This window comes from Cupressus sempervirens, chromosome 8, assembly GCF_028749045.1.
Source record: "Cupressus sempervirens isolate cs-2001-9-10 chromosome 8, ASM2874904v1, whole genome shotgun sequence".
NCBI classification, from domain to species: Eukaryota; Viridiplantae; Streptophyta; class Pinopsida; order Cupressales; family Cupressaceae; genus Cupressus; species Cupressus sempervirens.
Genome location: NC_143125.1, coordinates 536,322,122 through 536,347,377, shown reverse-complemented (window position 1 = coordinate 536,347,377; position 25,256 = coordinate 536,322,122). Strand labels below are relative to the sequence as shown.

General features: G+C 36.4%; 2 protein-coding genes across 5 annotated transcripts in view; both read right to left on the bottom strand.

The window, feature by feature from the left end:
- Positions 1 to 25,256, bottom strand: part of VPS54 — a 163,905-nt gene that overhangs the window by 43,316 nt on the left and 95,333 nt on the right. For all 4 annotated transcript variants that reach the window (XR_016355657.1, XR_016355658.1, XR_016355656.1 and 1 more), the window contains 3 exons: positions 7,656 to 7,737; positions 2,830 to 2,909; positions 2,334 to 2,495 (listed from right to left, as the gene is read on the bottom strand). Coding sequence is in view for 1 of the 4 variants with exons in the window: in XM_089798340.1 (XP_089654466.1) it covers positions 2,334 to 2,495; positions 2,830 to 2,909; positions 7,656 to 7,737 (324 nt within the window). In the remaining 3 variants the exon portion in view is untranslated. The remainder of the gene's footprint in view (positions 1 to 2,333; positions 2,496 to 2,829; positions 2,910 to 7,655; positions 7,738 to 25,256) is intronic.
- On the bottom strand, positions 13,714 to 19,288 carry LOC149543557 (uncharacterized). The gene is made up of 3 exons (XM_089796303.1): positions 15,141 to 19,288; positions 14,819 to 14,983; positions 13,714 to 14,705 (listed from the first exon to the last, which is right to left on the bottom strand). Exons 1-3 carry the CDS (start codon positions 16,358 to 16,360, stop codon positions 13,874 to 13,876), a joined length of 2,217 nt encoding a protein of 738 aa, XP_089652429.1. The 5' UTR covers positions 16,361 to 19,288; the 3' UTR covers positions 13,714 to 13,873.

Genomic DNA, 25,256 nt, shown 5'->3' with positions numbered 1-25,256 from the left:
AAAATCAAAGACTATTTCTAAAACCAAGAAATCATGCAATCAAAACTCTTGACCAAGCTTGTGATTTTCAGCAAAAATTTTGAAGATGAACCACAAAATTTTCATAAAATACCTTAAATAACTTTTATTTCAAAAAATTAAAAAAACAAATTTCTGGAAAATTGTCACACAAATTAGAAGAGGCTCAATTTTTCTTGAAAAATCACCAAATTTTACGAAATCCCATCGATACACTCCGATACCATTTCATGGTAAATCGATGTTGTTGTATGGAACAGAGATGGAAGTTCCTTACATAGATTTACAAAGACAATGTTTCTAAAAGAAACAATCATAAACTTAAGACAAAAAATAGAAACTACTTAATAAACTAGATTAACTAAGATGACCATTAAAGAAACATTATAATTTTCTAATAATAACCTATGTTAATAATGGCTTCAATAACTTTGTTCCTATTATGTCATCAAGAAACACAAGGACAAACCAATCAAGGGAGGTGTGAAACAAAATAATCGTAAGAATCAAGAACACTAATGGCACATTGGTTAACCCAAAGGGTAAAACCATAAAATCATGATGCCCATATTGAATGTTAAAAGTTGTACGATGAATGTCATACTCATGGATACAAAGTTGATGTTATCTCGACTTAAGATCTATCTTCAAGATCAGTCTCACTCACTTCATCTAGCCAAATAAGTCATCTATCCTTGGCAAGAGATATTGGTTCTTTACCGTCACTTCATTCAACAATAAGTAATCAATGCAAAAATGTAGAGATACAAATCATAATAGGAGAGAGGCTATAAGAATATGATATATATTTTATCAAACAACCTTGATTGGAGCATTATCTATTGTTATTTTATTGAACAGAGGACTAGAATTTTCCATGCACAAAAACAAACTCAAGTTAAAGACATTATTTAGAATACAGACCTTGCAATATATGGATCACTGCAGATTGACACATAAGAGACTATACAAGAGTGTCATACTGTTAAAACATGCTAAGCTACAAAAAGGCAAGATTTAAAAAGCTAAATGTGCAAAGTAAAAATAAAAAGTTACAATCATGATCATGTTGGTCAATGTTGAAAAGGGAACTGTGGTGATTGTGATGAATTTTGCAGACTCCTTCCCAAATATTAAAGCTCACCTGAAATGTGGAATTTAAAAAAAGGTTCCAGTTCGAGGGAAAATAAATAGGATGAGATGTAGGGATACTCTAAGATAGCAGGGTTGAAACTGGCAGATGAATTTTGACAGGGCATTTCAAGAGAACCCTTGCAGAGCTTGGGCCCTTACAATGGTGGCTTTGTATTAGGTGGCTATCTCTTTTCCGGTGAGAAAATAAATATGCAGAATGGGTACCAATGTTTGCTACTCTTGTAGATACATGTGACGTAGGTTTTCATACTGTGCATGTTGAAGGAGACTCGCAGTTCTTTAAGTGGTGATAAAAGGGAAATGTGCAAATTAGAAATTGAAGGCAATTCTAGAGCAAGTAATTATATGAAAGTGCTCAAAGCTAACCTCCTTCAGCATCTCTCATTGCTATTGGATCCAAAATAAAATAAAGAGGTTGAGTACATGGCAAATCAAGGAGCTTTGTTTTAAGACTATACTCTAATATAAGTAAAAATAACAGCAATTTGGTTAATCTATCTTCTCTTGAACAAGAGACTTCCACAAAGATTTAAGGAAGCTATTTTGTTCATTATGACTAGTTATAAAGTAGTGACAGATTGTTTTTATTTAACTGATTGAAGGCTTCTCACATGAGATGGTACTTGGTAGGAGTATTGGAAGCGTTTGTCAATAATTGAATGGAATAATTTCATTGTTTGTCGCATTGTCTGGCACAATAATAGTATGTGCAGATGACAATTCTGGTTTGGTCTAGGTGCACATCTTAATGCGAGGCTGTTTTTTTATAAATGTATATGGCACAATGGGAGTCGTCTAGAAACCCACATAGGCATGGCCCACTTTCAGATCATCATCTGAAGCAGATTTCTCATTGTAAGGATGCAGCCAGATTGTACATGGTATGTGAATTACAATTAGCAGTAAAAGAGAGATGTAAAGCTACACATTTGACCTTGAGGACATGAAAAAAGTCACTGAAGAGACTAAAGATAGAGCAGCTTTAAAGCATAGATAAAGTAGCATCAACCAAAGCATGAAAGATGCAGGTAATAAGAACAGATGCTCTGAAAAGAACTTTAGATTATTGTAAATGGAATACTTGAGATAAACAAAAAAATGCTGAATCACAAAATCAGAAGAAAAGATGGATACTGAATCAGATAGTATAAGAATACCACCTTTGTTAGAGCACGTGCAAATTGGCTAGGTTGAGTGTCATTGTCCTCTGGTTTATTCCAACTGTCCGCAATTTGTGGCAATATACGGAGATGGACCAGTAACCTTTCTTTCATTATTTGCACAAGCTTTGAATGAATCTCATCTCTGTGCACCCTGTAATCCTGGAAGATTGCTTTAATAAAAATAAGCTATAATGTACAATGCAATCAGATAACGGAACTACATCTTCCTGAAATATGAAATCCCATTAAAGATATATAAATGCGAAAAACTGTAAATACTCTGTGCCAAACTTTTTTCTGTTTCTCACTTTCATTGATACATATATATGAATATGCTCAAGACTCTGTTGATTTCAAACTCACAAATTTGTAATAACACATCACTTCATAATTTAAAAAATTTGTATTTTCAGCCATTTTGATTCAAGGGCATGATTGAAAGTTGAAATTTCAAGTCAAATGATGCAATAAAGAATATCGAAATAAAATATACCTGCGTAACTCGATCAATCTCAGATAGTAGTAGAATTTTGTGTGCTTCAGGTATATTCAGGACAAGCAGCCGCCTTACATCTTCAGCATAAAATACAGTCAGACCTCAAGTCAGTGACTTGTTTCATCTTTTAGGGCACTGTTAATATTAGAAAATTCATCCTTGTGACAACAAATGCACCATCTGATCTAAAGCATATCTCAAATCAAACAAAAAAAGTATGGCCAACAATCATGGTAATCAATCTCTAAAATTATACACATCCACATCATCTCTGCAGAAGATATGATTTATGAATTACTCATACAGAAATTGTAGTGCCACCCTAGCGACTTAATTTGAGAAATATTTTGTACTAGATTTAATTTTTCATGCTAGTGATAGTAGATGTGATGTTACTTTACATGAGATGCTTATATATATATATATATATATATACACTTTATGTGTTCTAATAAAGATTTTGGTTTCATAAATTCTAAACCTACTGACCCACTTGATGCTTATAGTATTGTATGCTATATCATGAGATTGTATAGATATGCAATGTGCATTGGTTGGTGATGCAGGTGTCTGCAAGAACAAGTACTAAGCCTCTATACCATAAAATGATCCGGAGATGGAACCATGATCCACTTAGGCACAATGAGCCTAGCAAGTCCTTATAGGAGAGTCAGTAACCTCATATTTGTTGGTTTAATAATTAATTTTATCTTTATTTAATGTCAGTTGTGCCTCTAAATAAATATATTTACCTGAGTATATATGGGTGCACACATATATGCCCAAGAAAATATATGTGGATTTGTGTTGTGAATATGGCTTTCTTAAATGTGAATTCTTGCACAAATAGATTACAAAACTGATCAGTGAAATAAATTGAAAACAAATAAAGAAGTAAAAGTATGATAAGAGATTCGAACCTTGAACCTACCACTACCACAAGTTCACCTCAACCGACTCACCTACACAACTCTTCAAAAATTTATACCATGAGCTTGAAACATAACAAGAAACTAGATTAGACTAGTATGACAAAAGGTCCTAAGGATTTGAACCTTTGACCCTTGAAGGAGATGACAAGAAATTTAACCATTACACTATTAGACGCCTTTGGGAATAAATCAGGATCACCTTGAAAACTTTCTACTAATGAGAATATTAAACATTTTTCAAACAAAAATTTTTAAGTTGATTTAATTAATATTAGAAAACATAGTTAGGGGTGTCATTGCAACCAGCACAACCAATGCAACCATCTTAACACCCTATAAATAAGGAGACTCCTGGCAATTAAAAGATCAGAGAAAAAGGAGGCCAAAACTATAGTCAAGGCCTTATTATAAACTATTTACATTAATACACTGCAATTGGGGTGTCCAGGAGATCAAGAGGGAAGAAGGATCAGACTTGCTGGAAATTGAAGGATTCAGGAAGCTTGAGATTCATATCAGCAAACAACTCCACTTACAACTCAGAAAACAAGTAGACCAAGCATTTCCTCCCATGTAAATAGATGTATGAGTATCATTGCAAATAAGAATGGAATTGTTTATTATGCATATATGAATTTGCTTGTAATCTCTGCATTTTCAATCCTTGTTAGTGTAGAAATCTCTGAGGGTTGTATATTTTGTTTCATTAGTTTTTCCTTGACCATGGGTAAAAGGCTTTGAGTCTGAAGTAGATTTCTAGAGGTAGAATCCCCCAAATGGGAAGTACATTGGGGTCCTGGTCTGGGGTTTCAACCCAAATGAACCCTCACATGCTCAAAAATTCTGGAATTCCATCCACAGCATTCTTTTTTATATATTTTTTGTGAATTCTGGAACAAATGTGTAGTTATACTTAACCTATGAACAGCACTGCATAAATCCTGTTATCTGCTAGCCTGTTTAAACACATGCACCAATCTGTTGAATAAATGCGAAATGTTGTTAAATATATGTGTTGAAACACAAATGCGCCGCTCTGCAAACCATATGCGCAGTTATATGCAACATTAGCACTACCGAAACATAAGCAAGTCTCTGCTACATCCATACGTTGTTCTGCAAGGCAAATGCATTGTTATAACACTTGCACAACTATACTAAACATATGTGCCTTTCTGCTTAATAAATGTGCAGTTTCTATAGAAGCGCAGCCTCAGTAAACACGTGCTGTATAAGGAATGTATGCGCAGTTTTATGGATTCTGGTCAATTTGCTAAAATGTTTTCTGAAAATGATGTTGTCAAGTATGTCTTGCACTTTCTGTGTTTGCATATGAGGCACACTGTTATTTGTGAATGCAACCTTTCTTGGGTCAATAAGCCATGTTATGATCTTTTGCTTGAGTAGGGTAGAAAGTTAGAAACCCCAGATGAGTGGTTCACCATAGGTGTTGGTGCCCGAAAGTGGCTGCCAGTGATCCTATGAGTTGGAGGTCAGGTCCATGCGCAGGCTAACTCCAAATGTGAGTGGATAATAAGTGGAAACATAATATTTAAATGAATTGGGTTTGGGTTGGGTTTCTCACACCTTAACAAAGATAATTGTGGAAGTCTTGTTGGAGTACTCAGGGAAGGGACATCTTGCGTAACTTAAAGGTCCCTAACCCAGGTGGTTGATGCCAACATTACTTGGTCGTGCCTATCCTCGTTGGAGTACTGAGGGAAAAAGCATTCTTGCAGCGAGATGGCCTTAAGCCAAGGTGGATGATGTCAACATCTTAGGAAGGTATGATAACACTCACCTAGATGTGGTCACAACACTCACTCTTGCCTTTTTGCCTTGGGTGTTTTGTGGGTAAATGAGTCTTGTTTGTTAAGACCTCTTTTGGACTAAGCCCTAGATTGTGTATTGCCTTGATGGATCATGGTTTGTCTCCTAGCTCGAGGGGTGGTTCCTTAGGTTCCATATGATTGGGTGGCAAAACTTGAGGCTTGTTCAAGATTTAGCATTGTAGTTCTCCTTGAAGATGCTTGGATGATATTTGTGAAGACATTTTGAAGATGTTATTGATCATATTGTAATTGGTGTAAAGTTGTAATTTGGCATTTTGTACCTACATGTGGATGTAATTGAGAGAAAGCAATGTTAAGGGATGGGTAGATAGGAAAGAAAAATGAAAAAAAAGATTGTATGATTATTATCTCTCTCTCTATAAGTTCAATTGGGTGAAATTCATTGTGAAGACTCCTTAAAATATATGGTTAATGTTATGTGTTTAGTTATACAATGAAAATCATGTTTTATTTTGCAATCATGAACTTTGTTAATTTGGAAATCATATTAATATTATCGCTATGAGCACTTCTTTAATGTGGACTATGTTTTAAGAACTTTCCATCTAATGAATCTATAAGTGATTGGTCACAATGGTTTAAATTGTTTAGGGAACCTGTTTTTTGAAAATAAATATAAAAACTACACTGCTTAGGTAAATTAGACTTAGCCCTACCAGGTTCCCTGACAGGGAATTACAAAAATCATACTTCGACTTTTCTGATTATAATCACCTTATGAACCATCACACAAAGCAACATTTGAGGTATCACACAATTAAACAAACACATAATGAATGATCAGGTAGTTAGTATTACGTTCCATTGGAGAGCAATTACTTTAAATTGTTGCAAGCATTTCTCTGAGAGCCAACAAGCACCTTTCAGAGCCCCTCAACAACTTTTTATCAGTAATAAATAGGGATGTGTTCTCTCTCCAACCTAATTCCATGCCCCCACTGGGGACCCCACAAGAGGGAGACAGCAGGAGATGATTCCTCTCCTTGACATGGAGATGTCTCCAAAACACCAGCCTCTGGAGCTTGGTGTCCCGTAGATGTTTACTCAACCTCAGGGAGCCAAGGACATCTGTGGAATACCTCAACAGTCAGTTTTAAAACAATAATAAAAGCAGACATGGTGGCCCATAAGCTCTCTCACACCCCACTATGAAACAATAACAGAATGCCGTATCTAAGAAAAATCAGCTGATACATGTGGTTGAAAACTAAACACTGAAAGTTTAGAGACCCATGTAAATTTTGAAGACTTGGGCAAAAACCAAAGATAACACTGACAATTTACTAGTTTTAATCTGTCGAATGTTGCACAAACAAATCGAATGACTTTATTGGCGACAAAAGTCACAAACAAAGTTTAGAATGCATGGACTACTTGTGATTGAACAACCCTGAACTGGTTAATTGCAATGAGGCCGTTAAATCATTGTCACCTTAAAGAATCAGAAAAGGCAGCTCACAGAACCTATACAATAAGTGGCTGCAAATCAGTCAACAGATAACATGTAATATAAAATAAGATAACACTAATGACTAAATTTGAACTTTGATGTCTCGTATGAGCCTGCAGCTAAACTTATACACATTTGTATTTCCAGATATATATATATATATATATATATATATATATATATAGAGAGAGAGAGAGAGAGAGAGAGAGAGAGTTTTTTTATCTCTATCATTGGTATCTTAGAAAAGACTTATATTAGAGAGGTAATAGAGTCCCACTGCTTATTGCTGTTAATATGTAATTTCTGGAATGAATGATACAATATCAGTATTTATTGGCGTGCTTTGTGCAGGTTCTATATTGTCTCTTATTATTTTTTCCTCACATGATTATATGTTAAAATTTGATAGCATTATATTGTAATTTCATACTGGAAAAACACATTAGAAAATTCATTGCAAGGCTTTGACCTGAATATAACAACCACAATGACTTCTGAATCTCTATGTTAGTCCCACGTATCAGAAACAAATGCTGCAAATCCCACACACCATACAGAACATGTAAATTACATTGCTTCATCTGATACCTGGAATAATGGCATAGAAAAAGCTGATAGTCTGACTTGCCAAAGCCAGGTGCTTAGCTGTTATTGACTTTAATCCAGACACCTGGTACAAAACAAAACCAAAACTAATCATGCTAATTAAAAGTGAATCTTCAGGACATTAAACTAAGGGAAATCTAAACTATAAATTTCACATACACATCATCCCCAAAACCATCCCCTCTTTTTCTAAAAATGTGTTGTTTCTGATGTATATCCTCACTCGTGTCCTATTTTAATTAGCACTGGTAACATTATACTTAATACTATTGAGTGAGATGTTTTACATTAAAAACGTATTTAGTCAAAATGAAAGAAAGCTATCTTCTCTTGAGTGCAAACCTCGATCTCAAATCAATTTAATGCACCATATGGTCCTAACATATTCCACTTTTCTTTTTCTTGTAATATAATTCCTCTTAAAGGAAAAATATAAAAAAATCGTGCGCAACTATTCAAAATCTTGAATTCACCTTTAGTACAACAATTTTTTCTTTGGATGGTTCCTCTGTCAGTGATAAACATTACCATTACAATTTTCACACCCTGGCTCCCATTGTAAAACACGTGCAGCTTTACAAGAACATACCTACTCTGAGACATGCAATAATCATGTCATAAGAACATAACGGAACAGATAAAGAGTCTCTTTTCAATAATTAAAAATGATCCCCTGACGGTATACCCCTTACCATGCCATTTGCATACAATCTAGGTATTGGTTACCAGATTTGGTTTCTCAAAGATTTCAGAAATGATTCATAGATGAGAATATCACTATCAGCAACTTATCGCCAAGGGACAAAAAAAGGTAAAAAATAGGAGATGCATCTAATGAGTCAGTAAATGGGTAAACAAAACAAACAAGCTAAGTCTAGATATATTTAAATGCAAATTGGGAACAAAATGTCATCACAATATGGAATGTTGATGGCTAGTAGCCGTAGCCTAATCGTCACAACTACAAGAAAACTGAAAATAGCAAATTGTCTTTGTAAAACTATAAGTAAATATAAGTACAACACTAAAATGCTCTGCATCTTCCTCTTCATCTTCCCCGTCCCAATAACTCTAGTAAAAACTACTAGGGGGGTAGAGGGTCTAATCCTAGAAGTCCATTGTATGCCTCCTCCCTCTGCACAATTGGCTGTGACTCAACTTATATTATCAAACACAACAATAGGCATTTTGTGCCAACTACATCCCTTCTTCCCCCTCCCCCCCGCCCCCCTCCCACCCTAACAAGAGTCTAGATAATGACTTGTACAGTACAAACTCAAAGTTGTAATGCACTCCAGAAATAAAATGGGGATTTATGGGCAACATCCCAATTGGGTCAGGGAACAGCACCACCACCGCCAAGACCAAATTAGCACCTTAAGAACCGCATAGAACTCCATATTGCACACCACTTTCCTGGTTTTTTAAGATGCTCTAGATCCCTGCAAATCGCCTTTCTTTTTCTTGCAACCCTCTTTTTCTCCACAAGCAACAGTTTAGAACTCGTAAAATGTAAAACGCATTGTATTTGGCTGGCAATCCATATTAGGCGACTATAGTCAATAAATAATAAACTTATCACTGTTTTATCAGCAATAAGTTGCAGTACTATTGGTGATAAAGTGTAGCGTTCTAACGCCATGAAACTTTTGTCGTGATTAGTGCAACTGTGACTCTATTTGCCCAAATAAATAAATCCAAATAAACCAGCACTTGGGTAAACCTTATAGCTTTTTTTATCTGAATTAATGTGCTACAGCTCCCACATAGGATTAAATTCTCTCTTTTTTTCGTATTTTTTAATAAGATTTTTTTATTGTGATTTTAACCTCAAAGCAGAAAAGGTAACCAGTGCTTGCCCATCACCACGAAACAAGCACGCAGCTATGACAAAGAAATAAAACTATTAAAATGTCTGAAGATCTGATTTCGAAAACTACTTCTAATTTTATCTCAATACAAAGATTGAGGACCTGTGAAACTCTTCGATATGATCACTATTACCAATTTTTGATGTAAAGATCAATAACTGGTAACAATAAAATGACGATTATAAGCATAAATATAATGATTTCTGATTACGATATTTCCCATTGATCAACTTGTTGCCGTCTTCTCACTGATAAGTTATCTAGTCCCGAGAAATTCAGTGTGGCAACAAATAACGCCAAGATATCGCCAAATATCACAAAGATTTTGCAACATAATGCCAAGAAGTTGCCAAAATACCTGCGATAACTTAGCAACTTCTCCTGGAATGAGGAAAGATATCGTCTGCACCAGTTAAATGGACTGTGCGGCCCAGCAGGAGGCCATAGTCATTTTGTTTCATTGGCAGAGTCCATGTGGACAATGTAGAAAGGTTTGGAAAGAGAAAGACCATCGTTTGAAGCATTCTAGATCGATTTGTTGTGAATTTGGAGTGGATTCGAAGAGATTTTTCAAGCAAATTCAGGTTCACAAGTAAGTTTTCAAGATTCTTTCTCTTTTGTTTGAACACCATTTTGTCTTGTATTAAATGCATTCAAGTTTATAAAAACTCTATCATACCATTTCCAATCTACTCTAACTCCTATTAAAAGGTAACGAATAACACCAATGTTTAGCAAATTTTGCAAAGTTTTCTCAAAAATTTCATCTTTTTCTTTAAAATATCATAACCTAACACTTATTTTTGTTTTTTTCTTTCAAGTTTCAGCTATGTTTAAACTTATCTAAAGTACTAAACTAACTTAGTTTATTTCTAAATTTCTTTATTAATTTTCTAAATTTGTGCCCACATTTTGTATGTGACATGTGTAGGTTGATTCTTCATTAAAATGGCAAATAGATATGTCTCTACGTCTGGGTCTGTTAAAGCCCCAATAGATGCATGTCCATCGGGATATGTAGGAGCACACCCTAAAGGGGCTAGAAACAAGGCATAGGCATATGTTTTTGAAGGACCCGGCTATAATACTGCAATATGCATAAGATGTGAAAAAGTTATTGGTGGAGGCATATCTCGTTTGAAATACCATCTTGGAAGGCTAGTAAGGCATGACACAAGGTTTTGTCAATCCATCGCAGATGAAATAAAGAGAGAGATGAATGTCTCGCTCTCTATCCAAGAAGAGAAAAGGTTGGAAAGAGAAAGGGCAAAATTGGCCATGAGGGCAATCATTTCTGAATCGCAAGATATCTCAAGACTTGGACTATCTCCTTTTTAAGAATCATTTATTATTTTACATTCACCATCATTAGTTTAGAATCTAGATTTTTCTAAAACAATGATCATTTTGTAATGGAATAATGTGGGTTGTGACTAGGTATCCCAGCCAACATTGATGAAGAAGAAGCACTTGAGGGCATAGAGGGCTCTCAATGTGGCCCACGGATCTGCAAATCTATCATCCCCTTGGCTTCCACTTCTGCTGGTTCTAGTAGAGCATCACCAAACCAATCTTCTCTAGATGGTTTTTTTGTGCAAAGAAACACTCCTGGAGCACAGCCATCACTAGAGGGTACTGGAACATTGCTTTAGTTTGACACTCACTGTTAAATGTCTTATTGAAGCCTTTAGAGATATATTTAAATCTCTTTCTTGATTCCAACGGAATTATAATGGTCTCTCATGTACTTTTGTGCTGATAAGAACAGGGCTCTAAATTATTATTCTTTTATTATCACTTGGGAGCCTTACTTCAAATGGATGATGTCTATATATCTTTATTTGCTCTATGCTCAGTATATGAAATCAATTAAAATATGTTATTTTGCAGATGTGGTAACTGGACTAAATCAGATATATTAGGAGAACAGGTGCTTATAATCTATCTTCCTCTCTTATTATTGCCAATTTGGAATGGAGGTCGTTGGGATTTTACTGACTGTCTCAGTCGCTGATTATAATGCATGAATGTCTCTTCTGTAGATTTATTGCCCTTGTGATTCATAATTCCTATTATCTGATTCCCCTTTTTCTTAGTATTGACTCAGATTGCCTTGTGTCTCATGTTTGAGCTCACATGGCAATGGTTGTTATTGCATATGGTGTATTGTCCTGATTCGACACTGACACTTTTTGGTTCTATTTCTCCATTCGCTGTGCAATATCGTTACCTATAGTTATCGTTCCGCTAATCTCTGATATCAATATCGCATAATGAATTAGTTTTCCACGTTATTCACTGAATATATCCCCCAACTTCTTTGTTTTGTACGTCTCTAACTGTTCTGCCTTCCTTATTGCTGTGGCTCTTTTGTCTGATTTGGAATTATATCTGCGATATCCCTTCTGTTAGTCGATGCTTAGTAACTTCAATTTTATTTTCATTGTCCTGTCTATACCATTCTCCATGTGTATCCCTCCAATAAAACCCTGAGTTGGAAATATATATATATAATGTATAAGACATCCCTTCATCTTTCGCGGTTACCGTGTATTCTCTACTTTGTATACTACTCTGAGTATAATGAAATATTAAAAGTTCTGTATGTAATCTCCAGATGTATCTCCCCGTTCCTATGATGTGATTCATCTATACTATGCAAAGAGGGGTGATGTCAGCAGACAAGTCCCTTACTCGCCACTAAGACTCGTCATTGTTTAATGATTATAATCTATTTAGTTTGAATCGCTGATTAGGTGCCCGTTATGAAGACTCATCGACCACTAGCCTCGTGAAGATAATCTCAAATATCAGTCGGCAAGTTCATAAATATCATATGATTATTATTTATTATTTATTATTTATTATATCGTAACAATATAAACTTTGCTTTAAGATATTTATATATATTATCAATATATAATATATTGATTTTAGACATTGCTTAAATTTTTTATATTAAGCTATAGTATAAACTGCATACATAGCATGAAAATCTTCAAGTTCAGCATCAAAATCGTAAATACTATTGACCAAGTCTGGGACCAGGCCATGAAAACTCAAGAAGCAGACAATAAAAAGGAGTGACATGTTTACAACATTCAACATATACAAAATTTCAGCTCGCTAATATACAAAATACATTGCTTTGATTATGGATGGTTATGTATATGATAGCAATTTTAGTATTTATAATTATATCTTGATGATAAATCTAATTATCATCTAATAGTAATAATAGCCTTTTTTACCGATTCATTATTATAAATATTTAAATTATAATGTATTTTAATAATATAATGGTTGAAGCAATGCACTATTTGTCACATTATTTATAATAAAAACTTACATAAACTGAATGTGATCAAGATTTGTCTCCCGGATGAAAAGATAGGTATAACTACTTTTCCAGGGCACTATGTTGAGAAAACACTAAAGATTTTTTTTTTAAATTTAAATACCTATAGAGGCTTTAGAAAACCACTTCTGGAAGATGTTTTGTTTTGAGACAATATTACTGACAAACATTTAGGAAAATATTTGACCCCATGAGAGAGAAATTGAATTAATTTGATTCTTAGCAATTTTAGAGAAAATTAATAAACCGGGCCAGACTGACAACAACAAAAAAAACATATCTTTAAAAATTTCTGAATGAACTCCTTATGGATTGGAAGATATGGAGTTATTTCTGGTCTTCAATGCAGAGGGAAATACATTTTTTAAATTTATATACTTTGAACTTTATATTTACGAAAGCATAAATACTATGTTCCCCCAAGTTTTCGGTACGGGGACGACGGGGGACGACGGGACGGGTTTCCGGGACGGCAAATTTTTTTGGCGATTTTGGGGACGGGGGGGGGACGGGGACGGCTATATATATAGAAAAATTTTAAAATATAGTATATACATTGAAATTTGTAAATATACATGTCATTCATATGCAACTAAGCACAAAGCATGTCATTTAAACATTATAGAACCATAACATACAACATTTGAATGCCATCTATGAAATAATATCCGATTTTAGTATTTTACAATTTAGTATTTTAGTACCCAATTCTCAAAATGCATATCAATACAATATCAAAGAACACTGAACAATGAACATTAAGTTATTAACCATTGTCAATATCATAAGACTCATAATGATAAGCATGATAAATCATAAATCTGAAAATCAAAATCAAAATATGCCCAAAGCTATAGGCTGCCAAAAAGTAACAAGTATCATATAATCAATGTATCATAATCATGTTCATGTTCAACATAAAAAGCAAAACATAGAAAATGAAGCAGACTACTGCTCCTATTCTGCTTCTACTAATCCATGGCATCAAAATCAGAATCCTCCTCACTGTCATCCTCCACAGGAAGCGTAGTCTCATCCAATGGAACCCCAACCAGTCCTGGTGCTATGTCATCTTCATCTATCTGGGCCACATCCTTAGGCTCAACATCCCATCGCAAAGTTGGTGTCTCCCTATACTCTGGAGTCTGGCGATCGGCAAGTCGAAGAGCATGATGCACTGTCACTAGCTTCTCTGCTCTTTTAGAGGTAAGTCTATTCCTCTTGATAGAGTGGATATATGAATATATGGACCAGTTCCTCTCTGCAGCTGAAGAACTAGCAACCTGTGAAAAAAGGCGACCGGCAAGTATCTTTAACTCAGGTGTATCTCTCCCATGCCAAGTCCACCATCGAATAGGATCCCTCTGTGCCAAAACAACTCTATCCAACCTTGCTTGTGGCTTACCCAAGTTTGGGCCACGAAGGTTGGTGAAGTCAAGGAACTGTGCACGAAGAGTAGAGGCATCTTGAGCTGAATACATCTTATCAATTGCTTTTGTGAAGCCATCCAAAACCTCAGGATCATTACATGGGAGGCCCCTTCCACCGAACTGTGCATACCATTTGGGATTTAGAGAAAATGTTGCCATATGAAGCGGGGTATTCATTATGTTCCACCTCCGCGTCACAATAGGCCTAATATGCTCCTCATAAAAGCCCAATGTAGGATCCTTTGCCGCAACAATTCTCTTCATCTTACCCAACATGCTGTCAATAGTCTCATAGATCTCTCCTAAACTAGGAGCATCAGTATCAGCATATCTAATGATATCAACAATGGGTGCTATGACAGAGCAAATGTATCTGAAAGATCAAAATGCCAACAAAAAAAAAAATCAGAATTAGAATTTTAAGATTATTAGTAGGAAAATCAGCAAGCAAAAGACTAATAGTAAATTTAAAAACCAACAACTTACTTCATTGTGAACCACCAACTCTCATCAAGGATCCTTTGCCTCACCACTTTTCCTTCAGTGAACTTAGAATGAGACCATCGTCCCCACTCTGGATTCACCACCATCAATTGAAGGGCCTCATACACCTCAATCATCCTCTCCATCAAGATGAAATATGTGCAATACCTATAGCAACAATTAAAAATTAAAAATTTAAACTTAAACATTAATGATTAAAATTTAAAACAAAAAGCATCACATGTAAGTAAACTTATAAATAATTTTTTTAAATAACTTAAAATTAAAACAAACTAAAAGTAAACTATAATTATAATTGACATACCTTGTCTCGGCTGGTTTGAGGAACTCCTTCTTGGAGAAGGACCTAAATAGAGCAAGTGAAGTGTGGTGGTTGCAAATAAACATTTGCACTTCTCTAGCTTCTAGCACCGCTTGCTTCACCCATTCAATCTTCCCTATGTCCTTCAATGCATTGTTCAAAGAATGAACACAACAAGGGGTCCAAAATATGTGCCTATAAGCACCCTCTATCATCAAACCTGCTGATTTGCACACAAGTGCAGAATCTGTGATAACCTGTACAACATTAGAGGGCCCAATCTCCTCTATGGCATCTCGCAAAATGGTGAACTGAAAATCTGCATCCTTCTTCTTTCCTAAGCAATCTATGGCTCTCAAAAAATAAGAGCCAACAGGGGATGTGACAATGATATTGATGAGTGGCCGATGTCTAACATCGATCCACCCATCCATCACAATAGAGCAGCCTGTCCTAACCCAAGTGTGTCTCATATCCTCAAATAATAAAGCAACCTTTGAGTACTCTTCATCTAGGATAGTGGTTCGTAGCTTATGCTCACCGGAGGGCACAAATGAGGAATTCATGCTCATAATATTTTTCACCATTTGTTTATAATAAGTGGAACGGGCTGCATTATATGGGATACCATTAGCAACAAAAAATCTACCAATGGATGCCTCACACTTCTCCTTTGCCTGTGCATTAAACATACTTTCCACCGAGCCCTTCTCACTACTACTTATCTTTCTCTTCCCTCTAGACCCACTAGGGCTGCCACTAGTACCAATGGCGGATGAAATATGCCTAGATGATTGTGAGGGAATGGATGGTGATGTCACTGTCAAATTTTGCCCCTCCATTTCAGCCTCTAAGTGCAATCTTTGACATTCTAATTTTTGTTCATCGGTTAGGTTATGACAAGCTTTGACTCCTTGGCATGTAACACCTAAAAAATGTGACTTCACTCTTGTATAGCTGCCCCTAAAATCATCAAGACAAACATGACAATCCCACACCCTAGTCACTCCCGAATTCTTTTTATCTTTTGGCCTAGGTGTGACATATTGGAGAAGAGGTTTTTTTCTATTGAAAGGACCCTTTGCAAAATTCTTCATAATGTCAGATGGGCATTTAAACAAATCAGCTTTAGGATTGGGTTTTTGCCTAGTGTCACTACTAACAACATCAACCTCTACATTTTCTTCTTCACTACTACTACTTGTACTCCCACTACTGCTCATTGTGTTTAAATATGCAATTGAATAGATATATGAGCTGAAACAATGAAAAAAAAAAAAAATCAGACTTTGCAAGCTACAAATTTATTAAAAAAATGATAGATGAAAGCACAAAGAGTTTAATACTTAATTGGTGGACAAAATAGAAGATCAAACCCTTGGTCAAGCTCTTGGAAGCAAAACTATTACCTCCTCTACTTGCAAAATGAAAACTTCAGCAAGCTGCAACATAAAATGAAAACCAAAGAATGGTTAAAACAATTTAAATGTGTTGAGTTATATACATTTTAGGGTTTTTGGAGTGGGGCCCACTAGCCGACCAAAAAAGACACAACAAATGTTTTTTTTATGTTTTTTTTTTAATGTTTTGAGCTTGCAAAAAAGGGGGACGGCCGGCCGTACCCGGTACCTTTCCGTACCGGGGACGGCCCTTTTGTCCCCCCCACGTCCCTAAGTTTCGGGGACGTCCCCTGCAAAAAAAGGGAATTTGGGGACGGCTGGGGGACGTCCCATACTCGTCCCCCTGTCCCCATCCCCGAAACGGGGGGTTTTAGGGCGGGTATGCGTCCCTGGGGAACATAGCATAAATATTATATTAAAATGAAGAACCTTTAAAGCACTTTGCTACTGAAGACAGTACTCTAGCTTGATTTTCATTGTTCCCCTTTATCAGACTCAATTCTCACTTTTCATTGCTATTTTTTTGTTTGTTTGAGCAAACAAACAACACTTTTATTTGATGTACTGAACAGTAGTAGGCAATGGGCACAACTTCTTGTATGTGCCTCTTTGAAAATACAAAGCTTCTCCAATTCTTCACTTTTAGATGGCACTGCTGGAAATCCACACCTCACTTCAGCAAAAAAGCCCTCCCCCACCACATAAGCGCTTATTTTTCTCAAGTTGCAGATCACAATATTACAAAAGTAATTGGTAAATACTTGCTTGATATTAACAAAGACCGAGATGTCTATCTATACAAAAGAATAAAGCGATGTTTCCTTAGGAAACTATCAAAAAGAATAGAAATATTTTATTCTAACAGATAAAGCTAAAAAACTGAAAGCTAACTACATATTTACAGTAGATTACCATTACTAATAATAGACAATTATCTATTATTGTAATACCCTCCCTTAATGGTTAATCTATCTAGAACAAGAAGTTGTTCTATGAATTTGACAAACTTATCAAGACCAAAAGGCTTGGTGAGAATGTCTGCAGTCAGATCTGTGGTGGGAACATACTGCAAATCTATAGTCTCGTCTTCAACCAATTGTCGTACATAATGATAGGGAACATATCCACATGCTTGGTTTGTTCATGGAAGACTGGATTTCGTGCTAACTTGATAACACCTTCGTTATCAACAAACAGAGTAGTCAGTCCTGATGGTGACATCTGCATATCCCCAAGCATCAGACAAAGCCAAATAGCTTCACATCCTGCCTTAACAGTCCCTCTGTATTCGGTCTCTATAGAGGAGAGAGAAACTGCCTACTGCTTCTTATTGGTCTATGTGACTGCATCGGATCCCAAACTAAACACATATCTAGAAGTTGACTTTTTATCATCAACAAAGCCTACCCAATTTGAATCTGTGAACCCACTAAGTTTCGGATTAGAACTTCGAGAGTACAGAAGTCCATAATCTAAAGTCCCCTTCACATAACGAAGCACATGCTTTGCTATCATCCAATGATCATCCTTAGGAGTTGTCATAAAATGTGAAATATAGTTGACTACGAAGCTGATATCAGACCTACTAGCAAAAAGGAAGATGAGGCTGCCTACTAGTTGCCTATATTAGTATCATCAATGGAAGGAGAATTAGACTTTTCTGATAACTTCAGACCTTTCTCCATAGGTGTAGATGTAGGCTTGCAAACCTACATACGGAATTTTTCTAACAAGGCCCTGACATATTTGGACTGAGAGATGAATATACCAGAAGACTATTACCAAATTTCAACACCTAGGCAATAATGCATAAGCCCAAGGTCAATCATTTCAAAAGACTAGCATAAATTCTGTTTCATTCCATGAATCAAAGATGTCAAGCAACCAGTGATAATCAAAATATCCACATAAATAACCAAAAGTATGATGTCATTATCAGTCGTCTTGATGTACATATTTGAGTCTGATGAACTCCTCTTGAAGCCTTGATCACTGAGGTACTTATCAATTATTATGTACCATGCTCGAGGGGCTTGCTTCAAGCCGCAGGGAGCTTTTACCAATTTGAGAACCTGATGGTCTTTACCAACAACCTTGAAACTAAGAGGTTGCGACATGTAGACCTCTTCATGGACATCATCATTCAAGAAAGCACTCTTGACATCCATCTGATGGACCTTCCAACCAAATTGTGCTATCATCGCTAGGACTAAGCTGATGGTGCTAATCTTTGCAGTAAAAGCAAAGGTCTCCTCATAATCAATGCCTTGATGCTAAGAAAAACCCTTCACCACTAAACGAGCTTTGTACTTTTCCAAATTACCATACAATTTGTATTTGATTTTGTAAAACCATTTGCAGCCAATGGATTTCTTCCCTAGTGGAAGATCAAAAAGGACCCAAGTGTTGTTCCTCAACAAGCTCTAGTGTTCAAATTGCATGGCCTATTCCCACACTGGAATTCCTTTAGCCTCAGAATATGTTTGAGGTTTAAACACACCATGAATGTTGGCCATTAGAGAAAACTTAACAAAATCTGTAATTTTTCTTTTTTTTCCGAGCAGTTCTCCCATCAATGAGTTCATCATCACAAAGATCCAGTGTTCCGGGACTTTGCGAGTCCAAGGCAAAGGCAGCCTTTCCAAGGCAAATGGCCTCTGGAATCTGACTCGGTCGAGTCCTAGCAGAGTCCACATGGACTCGCCGAGGCCAAGGACTCTACTGAGTCCCAAGGCCAGGACTCTCCGAAAAAAAAAAATTTAAATTAAATTTAAAAATTAAAAAAATTAAAACGATAGAGATTTTTGGAAGGTGTTTTTTTCAATACATATGAATTCTGAAAATGATGTTGTGGTATGTCAAGAATTTATTAAGGATTGAATCTTATATCTTAAATCTTCAACTTTATATTATGTTATTCAGTTTTTTCCTTCAAAAATTAGTTGTTATACTTATGTAATCTGAGCAAAATTGTGTATGAGTGTTAAGTAGCTTCTATTTATCTCAATTATTGTGTATTTGATGTTAATTGACTAAATGATGCATGAAAAAATCGTTAAACCCTTCAAAACCTTTGAAATTCATGGGTTTTTCGATTTATCAAGTCCTGGCTGAGTCCGAGTCCGAGTCGGATTTTGACTTTTTGAGTCAGAAGCGAGTCCAAGTCCCATAACTATGCGAAGATCAGCAAGTGTCTTAGCCCACCACTTAGGTCGGATAGGAGAATGACCAACATGAGTATCAGGAGATGCATGATGATGAGGTTCCTCATCAGAAGAATCTGGATCAAACTCAAATGAAGCATCTACAAAGCGAGGTGATCCTGCAGGAGAAGTGGAAGGTGTCTGTACAAGTATCACTGGTATAACTAGAGCTACTAGAGCCCTCCCATTAGGTGGACCTAATGGAAGCCGAACTCCCAAATCACAAGCCTACATAGGTTGGTCTGCTCGATCAAAAATAGGAGAAGCAGGCATGAAAGGTCCTCACTGCTCATCAAAGACTACATCACGACTGTAGATGAGACGAGATGTCTCAACATCAATCAAGCGGTAGGCTTTGTGAAGACTATTGTATCCAACAAGTATGAGTTTCTGACTCTTGGCATCCAACTTGGTGCGTGATGCACTAGGGATCCAAACGAAAGCAAGGGAGCCAAAAACCTTCAGGTGACTGATTCTGGGCTTGCGACCTAACCAGGCCTCTTCCGGAGTTTTACCTTTGACCGCCACTGTGGGTGACCGGTTCAACAAATAAACTGCAATGTTAACTGCTTTTGCCCAAAACTTCTTCAGAACATGTCTATATTCGAGCATGGATCAAGCCATCTCGGTGATTGTCCTGTTCCAACGTTCAACTACACTGTTCTGTTGTGGCATATGAGGTGTGGTTAACTGGCGTTTGATGTCATGTGTATCCAAGAAGCTAGAGAAAACATTAGAACAAAATTCCCCCCCTCCCATTGTTTGATCTAAGAGTAATAACAAATTTCCCAAACTCTTTTTCAACTAAAGATTTAAACTTCTAAAATACAGGAAATACATCTGATTTCTTTTTAAGGAAATACACCCACATTTTTCTACTGAAATCATCAACAAACAATAGAAAATACCTAGACCCAAGAACAGAAAGAGTGGCCATAAGGCCGCAAATATTGGCATGAACAAATTGAAGTACCTAAGAAGCGCACCTTGAATCACCACCGGTGAAAGGTGTACGATGTTGCTTCCTAGCTTGACATGCATCACAAACTCCAAGCTATTGGGTTTGTATCTCTGGCAATCCAAGAACAAGTTCATTTCAAGCAAGTTGTGACAAATAATGCACATTTAAGTGCCCATATTGCTGATGCCAAAGTGTGTTGATAGAAGACTACCGAGCAGCTATAGCTAAGTCCCGAGAATCACCATATCAGTAAGTCTGAAAAGACCATGATCTTCAAAACCCACTGCAACAGTAGGCTAAGTCGCCCGATCAGTGATGGTGCACTGATGTGAACTAAAGGTGACATCCAAGTGTGGAGAATGTCGCAACAACTAACTGACTAAGAGTAGATTTAGTTTCATCCCTGGAATGTAGTACACATCAAGGAATATGAGATTCCTCCCAGCAGACTGAATCTAAATGTTGCCTTAGCCAACAATCGTGTACTCTTCTTCGCCACCAAAAATAACAAAGTCTAAATATGGCTGGTAATCAATAAACCATTCTACGGTGAGTGAAATGACGAGAGGTGCCTGAATCAATGCACCAGGCAGACAACTTCACATGATCTATAAGGCTTTTAGCCATGAAGGTAGATAGGTTCTGCCTACTCAGAGTGCTCTGCACTATTTACTTTGGGCTACGAACCTGATTGCTTAGATAGTGCAGCCGAGTGTTTCTGACATTCAACCTTCATGTGTCCAAAATTATGGCAGTAGTTGCATTGAATGTTCTTTTGGGAACCATCTAATGCTAGAGCAGAAGACTTATGCTGAGATGGCTGTTGAAACTTGCCTTTATCCATCTGAAAGGACTTTGCAGCAAAGGCTTGCTCTATGGAGGTGGAATTGGAGCTGTTACTGATCTATTGTTTCCACCAATCTTGCTGAAGTAGCAGTGTGCAGAGATTAGTGAACTTCAAATCAACACCAGAAGATGTGATGTTGAGAGTCTCAATAAAATGCTCATAGGACTTTGGTAAACTCCAAAGAGTGATAACCACAATATCCTCTTCCTCCATTTGTGACTGATGGCAAGTAACTGATCATGGATTTCCTTAATTCGATTCAAGTGTGCCTAGAGCAAAGAGCGCTCATCCATGACAATAGAAAATAGAGTGTTTTTCAAAAAGAAGGCTTTGCTTTTGTTAAAAGTCTCATGAAGACCTTTGATTCGATGGATATTTTCAGTGAAAATTGAAGTGTCTTCAAATCTCCAGATTTTTGCACCATCAAAAAGATCTCAGCGTCCTGATTCCAACGCAACTTGAACAGAGCAAAAAGGAGTCCGTTTAAAATTGAAGTGTCTTCAAATCTCCAGATTTTTGCACCATCAAAAAGATCTCAGCGTCCTGATTCCAACGCAACTTGAACAGAGCAAAAAGGAGTCCGTTTGTGCAAGTTACAATCGGTCAAAGTTCTGGTCAACAGGTAGACCAGAGGGCTAGATAAGGGGCAAAATCAAACCACCTCAAAAGTGGTCAACAATGGATTTCAAAATGAAGAGCCCAATGAAAGCTTTCCAACGGCGTTCGTTTCGTCAAAAACAGAGCTCATTTGAAGAAGTTATGACAATTTGAATTTTGGAGGCAAAAGGTAATAGTTATGATGTCAGCAAAATGACTAAGCAACCTGTCAGCGTTTTTATTCAATTACATACTGACACATGTTGAGTAATCAACAAATTGAGAAGTGCCACATGGCTTATGTGATGGCATTTTTAAAAAAAAAGAAAAACAAAAGACTTGTGCTAAAGAGGTTTGAACGTTAAACCTCCTTATTACTATTCCATTACCTCACCAACAACCCACGTGTCTAACTTTAGATTAGTTTGGGAAACATTTTATTTAATAACGACATCCTTTACAATCCGCCAAAACCAACAAACATTTTCCATATCCCTTAGAATCCACTCATTCATTAAATCACCCACACAAATTTCGGGTTAAGTATACGTGGTAATTAGTAAGAGGATAACGGTTGAAAGATTGCTATGGGGAGTTGAATGGTTAAAAGAATATTGAGCCGAGTGGTTTGTTATTATAAGGTTTATTTTTATATAAAAAAACAAGCCTTTAATGTAATATGTGGAAACAAATACTCCAAATTCTTAAGGGATATTTTGTTATAAAATTTGTTATGATGGAGTTAAGGGGGTTATTTTGTTATTTCAAATTGGGCTATGTAATTATGGTGATGGTTATATGGTTTTAAGCCTTTTTTGGATAAAATCATGTATAAAAAGGGGTGTAGTCCTTTGGTAAGGGCATTATTCAATTAGACTTTGGAGAAGGAATTCTTGTGGGAATTAATCTTGGAGAATTACCTTGTAAGTCTATGGGAAATTTTCAAGTCCAGGTGGTGAAGTTTTGAAGGAATAGGGAGATTTTTGGAGCCATTTTTGTACTTCAAAGAATTGTTATGCTGTCGAAGTGCTAGAAGAAATGGTCTTGGTGCATAATTGTAATTGATTTCTGGAAATTAATCGGATTGGTCGTACTCTACTGGAGCCGACCCGGAGACGTAGTCACGTTTGTGGCGAACTCCGAAATCAAACTTGTTTGCACTCTTTATCTTCTCTCTCAATTCTGTTTATTTCACCTTAAATTCTTAAGTTTTGATGCATTATTTATGTATAAATGTATTAAGACTTTCGCTAATTTGATTTTATTTAAACATTTAATACTGCAATTAGTCTAGATCCGTCAAGCAGATCAAGTGGTATCAGAGCTCAGTTGACTATTATTGCAGTTGTTTTCTTGAATGCTAACAAGATCTAGGATTCAGAAGGGCAAAGGCAAGCTTGAAGAATTTAATCCTGAAATTGGGAAGCGAAGAACATTTCCGAGGATGTCTATTTCTGGAATGGAGGTCCCTGATGAGACCAGTGAGCAAGAATTTTGAAGAGCATTCCTCGAGATGAAGGCTAAGGTGGACATTCTTTTTCAGGAGAGACAAGAGCGGAAAGAACGTGAAGACAAGAAAGGGCAACATCATGGAGATGGTGATATGAAACCAGATCCACCCTCTTCTTCTTCTCCTTCTCCTCCCTCTTCTCCTTCTTCTCCATCTTCTCCTCATTCTACTTCTTCTAATCCTTTCAAGAGTGGGTATAAGCCTAAGATCAAACTAGATGTAAAATTTGACTTGCCTAAGTATTGTGGTGAACTTAATGCTGAAAAATTGGATGATTGGATTCAGCAAGTAGAAGTCTACTGTAGAGTCCAGAACCTATTAGATGATGTTGATAGGATTCAATTAGCTACTCTTCGATTAGGAGGTACAACTTTAACCTGGTGGGAGAGTAAAACTAAGGCAAAAGTTTCACGACATGGTAGAGTCAGTTTAACTTGGGCAGAGTGTGTTAATGCTCTTAAGAAGCAGTTTTATCCCCTAGGACATATGCAGCAGTTAATGATGGACTGGCAAATGTTTAGGCAAGGGAAAGGTCAAACTGTTCAAGAGTACTCCCATGAATTTAGGAAAAGGGCTATTGCTTTGAATGTTCCTTTGTACACCTAGGATACTTTGTTGAAGTACATAGGAGGTCTCCATTCCTACCTTAGACATTCTATTTTGGTATTAAACCCTTGTAATTTGGATGAAGTGTCTGTTCAAGCTACACACTTAGAGTCAAGGGGTAAAGGATCTTTTATTGATAAGTTTGATAATGATGTAAAGAAATCTTCTAAGAATGCAGAGATAGAGAAAGGAAAGAAGGCAGCTACAGTCAAGAAGGATGATAAGCTTTCTTACACTCATTGTGACAAGAAGGGTCATGATGAAGAACATTGTTGGAAGTTGCATCCCGAATTGAAGCCTAAGTGGACTCAAAAATTTGATCGGAAACAGAAAGGTAAGGAGAAAGCAGCAAATGTTGTTATGGATCTTGGTTCAAATTCAGATGATGAGACTAAGATAGCAGCTATGGGTTTGAAAGGTGAAGTTCTTATTTCTAGTATTTTTGTTGCTAGTTGTGCTTCTACTTCTACAGTTAATGATTTCTCTGAAGATAAGAAAAGGAATGAGTTGTTTCATTTAAGGGTTGTTGCTAAGAACACTAAAATTGATGTGCTCATAGAGAGTGGTTCTCAAGTGAACTTGATTTCTGAAAATACTGTAAGAAACTTGGGATTGAGAACTACATTACATAAGAAACCTTATCCACTAGGTTGGATTTGTGAAAATGATAAGTTGCAAGTAACAAGACAATGCACCATAAGATTCACAATCACTAGTAAATTTGTGGATGAAGTACAGTTTGATGTGGTTCCACTGGATATCTGTGGGATAGTGCCTGATAGCCCTTATCTTTATGACAGAAAAGCAATTTTCTATTGGGAGAAGAATCATTATCACTTGTTTAAAGATGGCATTCAGTCTATTGTACATTCTCACAGGATTAAAACTAATCGTTCTTTTGCAAACACAGGGCAGTTAAAGAGGGTAATTAATGCAACTAAAGAGTTAACTCTCATGTCTGTCAGTACAGGTGGTTCTACACTTGAACTTGGAGT

Coding starts and splice junctions, on each gene's coding strand:
- LOC149543557 (XM_089796303.1), bottom strand. CDS start 16,360: ATGAGCAGTAGTGGGAGTACAAGTAGTAGTAGTGAAGAAGAAAATGTA. Junction 14,984..15,140: donor CTCAAACCAGCCGAGACAAG/GTATGTCAATTA, acceptor TTGTTGCTATAG/GTATTGCACATATTTCATCT. Junction 14,706..14,818: donor AGTTGGTGGTTCACAATGAA/GTAAGTTGTTGG, acceptor TTGATCTTTCAG/ATACATTTGCTCTGTCATAG.